We start from the raw sequence: 7,743 nt of genomic DNA on the forward strand, positions 1-7,743 counted from the left end.
GAGTGTGGTTCGAGTGTGGAATGAGGTTCCTGAGGAAGTGGTGGAAGTGGGTACAGTCTCAATGTTTAAGAGATAGTTACATGAATAGGGAGAGGTTTGGAGGGATATGGACCAGGAGCAGGCAAGTGGGACTAATTCAGCTTGGAATTGTGGTTGGCATGGAATGGATGGACTGAAGGGCCTGTCTCCACGCTGCATGACTCCATGATTCTTATCCCCCTGCCAGTTTAGTATTTACATCACTACTCTCCCTTGTCCTCCATAACCTACAATTTTCCTCACAAGCCTGTTGCATTGCACTGTGTCAATGTGGGGTGTCTCATTTGTGAATTCCAACAGATTGATTGAGGCGACAGTGCCTGAGAGACACAAACGACAGGACAGTTTGCAGTCAGTTCACTTTTGTTCTCTGTATTTTCATTTCCCCATTCCAGCAAGATAGTATATTGATTTTTCAATACAAAATGTTAAAGTTATATAGATTTACAGATAGAAAAAAAAGGAGACGCTGTAGATCGGAGCCAAGCTTTTTGTTGGCAATAAATAGGTTGACGATCGTTGGCATCATGTTGAGATTTGGTGACGTGGGTGTTAAATTATTCTTCATCGTCATCGTCATCATCATCATCATCGTCATCATCATCATCACCATCATCGTCGTCATCGTCTTCATCGTCATCATCTTCATCATCATCGTCATCTTCAGTGTTTATCTCACCAGAAAGAACATCCTCAATCCAATCCTCCAACTCATCGGCACTCGGCAAGTCATCTTCATCCATGTTGAGCCAGACACTGTCTGCCTGCGAGGTGAAAACAGAGAGAACGGAATAGTCTTCCCGAAAAGGAACAGGGAATTCAATGCCTCATGTCTCCATCTAAACCTTCAAGCTTGAATTCAATTTCTCATCCAAATTCTCAATGTACATTCCTGAATTCAATTCCTAATTCCAGACTCTAAATATACAATCCTGAATTTAATTCCTAATTCTAAATATTCTAGCTGAGTTCTTAAGTTTTCAATCTAAGTCTTCAATTCCAGTGTGATTCCCTTTCTACTGATCCTAAATTTGTAAACCTGAGCTCAATTTCAAAATTCAGATCCTCAGTCTTCAAGTCTGAATTCAATTCCTATTCTCTAACTCTAAATCTTCAATTTGCAATGTAATTCCAGTTTCTAGCTTTTAAATCCTTACACCTGAATTTAATCTCTAATCATGAATTCAAGGATGATTTCTGATCCCTGATTTTACCTCAATCATGAAATCAATACCTGGCCTGAGGTCCATCCTGATTTCAATCATAAGACCTGATTCCAAATCGTTCAATTCCTTCTCATGTCTCTGATTTTAACACAGTCATGAATTCACCCTCTAATCCTGCATTATTTCAGATAAATAATTGAATTAGTATCAATCCTTGATTCTAAATCTGCAATCATAAATTAAATTGCTAATTCCAGATTCTGATTTTGCTCCCTACCTACCGGTTTTTTTATAAATTCCGAATCTAATCTCTGATTCCTGACTCCAAACCAAAGTTGAATTTAATACCGAGTCCCTGATCTCAAATTAAACTGAATTCAGGCTCTGGTTGCTAAATCAGGATCACTCTTGCTTGCAATTCTGCGTCTGCGAATGGAATCCATTTCACGTCATTCTGTGAGATTTTAAAATTTGTAGAATGTTGAGATTCAAAAGTAGAATCTAATTTCACAGTGAGATAGTGGAAGGGTTTGTTACAAGTTTTTTTGCTGGATCTTTCAGCACAGTTCAAGCATCAGCGAGAGGAATACAGTTTAGTTGGCAAGATACAGGACTGGTCAGGAGGTGCTTGGAATTCTGGTTTTTATCTATCCTGCAGGAAAGTGGGCAAGAGCAGCTGGTCAGTTCTGGACTCTGAAGAAACGCTAGAGATTAGGGTAAGTGGGAAGGTTGGCAGAAGCTGTGAGGAGCCTTGAAGCTGCCTCACTTCATTGTTAGGTCAGTGTAGTTGAGTGAGTGAATGGGTTGAAAGGCCCATAAATTGAATAGGAGATGCCACAACTCCAGATTTTCACCGACAGCTAGCTGCACCAAGCTAGATCAATCCCTGGGTTGTTCTGAGCTCTAATCTTGCTCAGTCGTAGCAAGGAAATAGAGTCGTACGGCATGTAAGCAGATCCTTCAACCCAACACTAAGCCCAAACTCTGGTCACCCTGCTACAAGAAGGGTACGATTGAACTGGAGAAGGTGCAGATATTCACCAGGACATTACCAATAACTGGAGGGTTGGAGTTAACAGACAGAGGCTGGATAGGCTGAGGCTTTTTTCCCCTGGAGCGTTGGAGGCTGAGGGGGGTAACCTTATAGAGGTTTATAAAGTCATGAGGGGCTTGGGTAGGGTGAATAGACAAGGTCTTTTCCCCAAGGGTGAGGGAGTTCAAAACTAGAGGGGCATAGGTTGAAGGTGAGAGGGGAAAGATTTAGATGGGACCTGAGGGGTGGCTTTTTCACACAGAGGGTGGTGCGTGTATGGAATGAGCTGCCTGAGGAAGTGGTGGGGGCTGGTACAGTTACAGCATTTAAAAGGCATCTGGATGGGGACATGAATAGCAAAGGATTAGAGGTATATGGGGCAAACTCGGGCAAATGGGACAAGCTTAATTTGGGAACATGGTCAGCATGGACGTGTTGGACTGAAGGATCTGCTTACATGCCGTACGACTCTATCTCCTTGCTGCAACTGAGCAAGGTTAGAGCGCAGATCAACCCAGGGATCGGTCTAGCTTGGTGCAGCTAGCTGTCGGTGAAAAGCTGGAGTTGCGCTGAAGAATTGGTGCTGGAGTGCAGTTTCGAATTCATCAGAAGTGTAGGACAGGAGGGTGGTCATTCATACAGCTTCGCAAAAGTGATGACTTGTGACCCGTCATTGAAACTTAGATCAGTTTTGATGATCCGGTGTGTCACTGACTCCAAGGGGGAGTCACTGAGAAAGTGGCGATATCTATCTAGTTCCCATTTGTTATATGAAGTGTTGTCCAGGTTTTTCAGCTCACTGATGTGCCCATGTGTTAGGCCTGAGTGTTGGGAATAGTTTGTACATGTATAGTAGATCATGTTACCGTTTTCTAGCATTGGGCAGTAACATTTCCTGTTTGCTCAAAACTGAGGAATCCTTTGGCTTTAGTTTCTTAACTGGTACACAGGATCTTATCTATTGTCTGCTAAACAAAAGTAAAAGTTACTGGGCCGTGCCCAGATCAGGCCTTATGGTTGGTAATCAGGTCTGGGATTATAACTGCCAAGATCAATCCTGATTTCATTCCTTTATTCCTTATTCAAGATTAAATCTGATTCAAATGTCTGATTCTTGAATTGAAATCAATTCTGGATTCAATGATTAGTGGTTGAATCCAAATTACTTCCAAAATTACATTCTTAATCGAAGATACCAGATCAATCCTGAATTCAATTTCTAATTTCTAAAACCAGATCAACCATAAACTGAAATGTCAAATTCCTGAATCTGGAGAATTCCTGAATTCAACCCCTCAGTCCTGAATTGAGATCATACCCGAATTCAATGTCTAATATTTGATTCCATATCAATCCTGAATTCAAGTGCAAATTTGTAATTCCACATCATTCCTGAACTCAATATTTGATGCCTGAATCTCTAATCTCTGAATCATGATCAATTCTGAATTCAATCTCTGATCCCTGAATTCAAATCAACCCTGGAATCAATCCCTAATCCTTGAACCCAATCAGTCTGAATTCAAATAAAACCCTGGTTCCAAAACAATTTTGAATTTGATTTTTTTAATGCTTTAATCAAGAGCAACCCTGAATTCAACATCTAAGCTAGATCTAGATGAATCTACATCAATCATGAACTCAATCTGATTTCTGAATTCAAAGCTGCCATGAATTCAATCTCAAATTCCTGAACCCAAATCAATCTTGGGGTCAATTTTTACTCACTGAATCCAGTTCAGCCCTGAATTCAAGCTCCAGTCTAGTTCCAGGCTGGGAAATACTTACATCTGTGACGTTAACCACCCCAATCTGGGGCTCAGAGAGATCGATACCAAACGTCTTCTCCCAGTAAGGGTTCAACTGTGAAAGAAGAAAGGGTAACTGTTCAGCCGACAGATTTAATCATCGCCTGGGATCATATCAAGCCCCATCAGTTTATGGAATTTCAATCACGAGCTCATGGCTGTGGTGGGGGGGGGGGGGGGGTGTGGGGTAGGGTTGGAGGATGAGGTGGGGTAGGTGGTGCATGGCCAAGTGCAGAAACACTTAACATTTTGACACCCCAAAGATCCATACTTCCACACCGGGAGCGTACCACTTGTGGACAAGCATATGGACGTACATGGAATAGTGTAGGTTAGATGGGCTTGAGATCGGTATGACAGGTCGGCACAACATCGAGGGCCGAAGGGCCTGTACTGTGCTGGAATGTTCTATGTTTGTGGTCAAAAGCGTTGTCCCAGTGTGGAACATTCCAGGATCTACCACTCTACCCTGAGAGTGGGGTGGCCCTGGATAGAACATAGAACATAGAACATAGAACAGTACAGCACAGAACAGGCCCTTCAGCCCACAATGTTGTGCCGACCATTGATCCTCATGTATGCACCCTCAAATTTCTGTGACCATATGCATGTCCAGCAGTCTCTTAAATGACCCCAATGACCTTGCTTCCACAACTGCTGCTGGCAACGCATTCCGGATACCGTTGAAAGCATGTCATCGCCTCTGGTCAAGTTGGGATATTCCGGGGTCATTCTGCAAAAACAAGCGGAGCAAAAGGCACGCCGGGGGTGATTTTAATGAACAATATATCCACTTTCCACCCTCTGCCCAAGCTCACAGCTATGCCAGGGGGTATATGTACCATGCCAATTTACAATGGAAGGCTCCAGTGTTCTATCACTGAACAGATTTAACCCACCCCTACTCCCCAAACCCACCCTAAGTGGGACACCTCTGCCTGACACCCTGGCATGTTGGGCATGGACCAATGGCCAGACTGGCAAATCGTATTGGCTTGAGGACACACAACGTCATGGCACAGAGAGGACCAATGGAGCCAACGGGAGAGTGGTGACGGACGGGGTATTGGCCAATCAGAGGCAAGGGCCAGGCGGACAGTGGGGGAGATGTGGAGGAGGTGGGGGGAGGGGGGGGGGAGTGGTGTTGGAGTGACTCACACAGCAATGGCCCACGGGGAGGCTGGGGGCAGCGTCTCTCTGAGGGAGGGGGTTTGGGAGGCTTTACCAGCGGGAAATCCTCAGGATCGATCCAGATGATGCTCAGGTTTGGGTTATCAGTGTTGTCTTCAGCAACCTCCTTCACAATCTCCAGGAACTCGTAACCATCTGGGGATGGGGCAGGAGGCCAAAGCAAGAGAGAGAGAGAATTAGATTTCATTGATACTTGCTCTCAAGCACAGAAGTACACAGGGACAGAGAAACGTCTGCAAAGTATCCACTCGCGCTGCCATCTCAGGTAAGATGGTGGGCAGGTTCAAAATCACGGGTAAAATGGAGAAAAATACAGATATAAGGAGAGAAAAAGGATGAGGGTCTTACAAGGGGGTGGGTGGAGAAGTGGGGTTAGGAAATAACCCATTTCCTGCCCCCCTCGCCATGACAAAGCACCGTCTCCACACTCAGTCTGTCCATCTAAACTAAATTCCCCACCTCCCACTAACGTCCAGCAATGATCCACACCCGAAACCCACCGAACACACAAATGTAACAACACAACCCTCAGTTAGACCCACACTCGGAGCACCGTGCACAGTTCCAGTCCCCATATCCCTCAGTCAGACCCACACTCGGAGCACCGTGCACAGTTCCGGTCCCCATATCCCTCAGTCAGACCCACACTCGGAGCACCGTGCACAGTTCCGGTCCCCGTATCCCTCAGTTAGACCCACACTCGCAGCACCGTGCACAGTTCCGATCCCCATATCCCTCAGTTAGATCCACACTCGGAGCACCGTGCACAGTTCTGGTCCCCGTATCCCTCAGTTAGACCCACACTCGGAGCACCATGCACAGTTCCGGTCCCCGTATCCATCAGTTAGAGATGATGGTTAATATGTGCTGAGGATGATGTTTGTGTATTTATTGGCGAGTGAGGCCAATCCCATCAGGTTCAAGGAGGTTGTGATGTCGACTGAGGGAATGGATATGTGTGTCTGTGAGTATGTGTGTGTGAGAGTGAGTGTGAGTGTGTTTGTGTGTGTGTGCGAGTGAGTGTGAGTATGTGTGTGTGTGAGTGTGTGTGAGTGAGTGTGTGTGTGTGAGTATGTGTGTGTGAGTGTGTGTGTGTCTGTGTCTGTGTGTGAGTGTGTGTGTGTGAGTGTGTGCTAGTGTGTGTGTGAGCGTGAGTGAGAGTGTGAGTGTGTGAGCGTGTCTGTGTCCTTGTGCAAGTGTTAGTATGTGTGTATGTGAGTATTAGTGTGTGTTAGTGTGTGTGCGCGTGTGTGTGAGTGAGAGTGTGAGTGTGTGCATGTGTGTGTTTTAGTGTGTGTGTGTTTGTGAGTGTGTGGGTGTGAGTGGGTGAGTGAGTGTGTGAGCGTGTGTGTGTTTGTGTGTGTGTGTCTGTGTCTGTGTGTAAGTGTGTGAGTATCTGTGTGTATGTGTGGGTTTGAGTGTGCGTTAGTGTGTGTGTGAGTGTGAGCGTGTGCATGTTAGTATGTGTATGAGAGCGTGAGTGTGAGTGTGTGTGTGTGAATTTGAGGGTGTGTGTGTGAATGTGAGGGTGTGAGTGTGTCTTTGTCTGTGTCCTTGTGTGTGTGTGAGTATGAGTGAGTGTTAGTCTGTGTGTGAGTGTGAATGAGAGTGTGAGTGTGCGCGTGTGTGTGTGTTTGTGTGTGTGTGAGTGGGTGAGTGTGAGTGTCAGTGTGTGAGCATGTGTGTGTTTGTGTGTGTGTCTCTGTCTGTGTGTAAGTGTGTGAGTAAGTGTGTGTGTGTGAGTGTGTCTGTGAGTGTGTGAGTGTGTGTTAGTGTGTGTGTAAGGGTGTGTGTGTGAGTGAGTGTGTGTGGGTGAGTGTGAGTGTGTGAGCATGTGCGTGTTTATGTGTGTGTCTGTGTGTGTGTGTAAGTGTGTGAGTATGTGTGTGTATGTGTGTGTGTGAGTGTGTGTATGAGTGTGAGTGTGTGTGGGAGTGAGTGCGTGTGTGTTAGCGTGTGTATGTGAGTGTGAGTGTGCGTGTGTGTGTGTTAGTGTGTGTCTGAGTGTGTGGGTGTGAGTGGGTGAGTGTGAGTGTCAGTGTGTGAGCGTGTGTGTGTTTGTATGTGTGTCTGTGTCTGTGTGTAAGTGTGTGTGTGTGAGTGTGTGTTAATGTGTGTGTAAGGGTGTGTGTGTGAGTGAGAGTGTGTGGGTGAGTGTGAGTGTGTGAGCATGTGTGTGTCTGTGTCTGTGTGTAAGTGTGTATGTGTGTGTGTGAGTGTGAGTGTGTGTGAGAGAGTGTGTGTGTGAGTGTGTGTGTAAGTGTGCGTTAGTGTGTGTGAGAGAGTGTGTGAGTATGTGTGTGTGTGAGAGAGTGAGTGTGAGTGTGTGTCTGTGTGAGCGTGTGTGTTTGTGTGAGTGAGTGTGTGTGTGAGTGAGTGTGTGAGTAAGTGTGTGTGAGTGTGAGTGTGTGTGAGAGAGAGTGTGTGTGTGTGTGTGAGTGTGTGTGTAAGTGTGCGTTAGTGTGTGTGAGAGAGTGTGTGAGTATGTGTGTGTGTGAGACTGAGC

At 45.6% G+C, this 7,743-nt stretch overlaps 1 protein-coding gene across 1 annotated transcript in view; it reads right to left on the minus strand.

Moving 5' to 3' along the window:
* Nucleotides 1–390: 390 nt before the first annotated feature.
* LOC125449617 (calsequestrin-1-like) overlaps nucleotides 391–7,743 on the minus strand; it is a 39,208-nt gene continuing 31,855 nt past the window's right edge. The window contains exons 9-11 of the mRNA XM_059642862.1: nucleotides 5,272–5,372; nucleotides 4,027–4,101; nucleotides 391–803 (exon numbers count right to left, since the gene is read on the minus strand). Of these exons, the coding sequence (XP_059498845.1) occupies nucleotides 597–803; nucleotides 4,027–4,101; nucleotides 5,272–5,372 (383 nt within the window). The 3' untranslated portion in view covers nucleotides 391–596. The remainder of the gene's footprint in view (nucleotides 804–4,026; nucleotides 4,102–5,271; nucleotides 5,373–7,743) is intronic.

The sequence above is a fragment of the Stegostoma tigrinum genome, chromosome 46 (genome assembly GCF_030684315.1).
Source record: "Stegostoma tigrinum isolate sSteTig4 chromosome 46, sSteTig4.hap1, whole genome shotgun sequence".
NCBI lineage: Eukaryota > Metazoa > Chordata > Chondrichthyes > Orectolobiformes > Stegostomatidae > Stegostoma > Stegostoma tigrinum.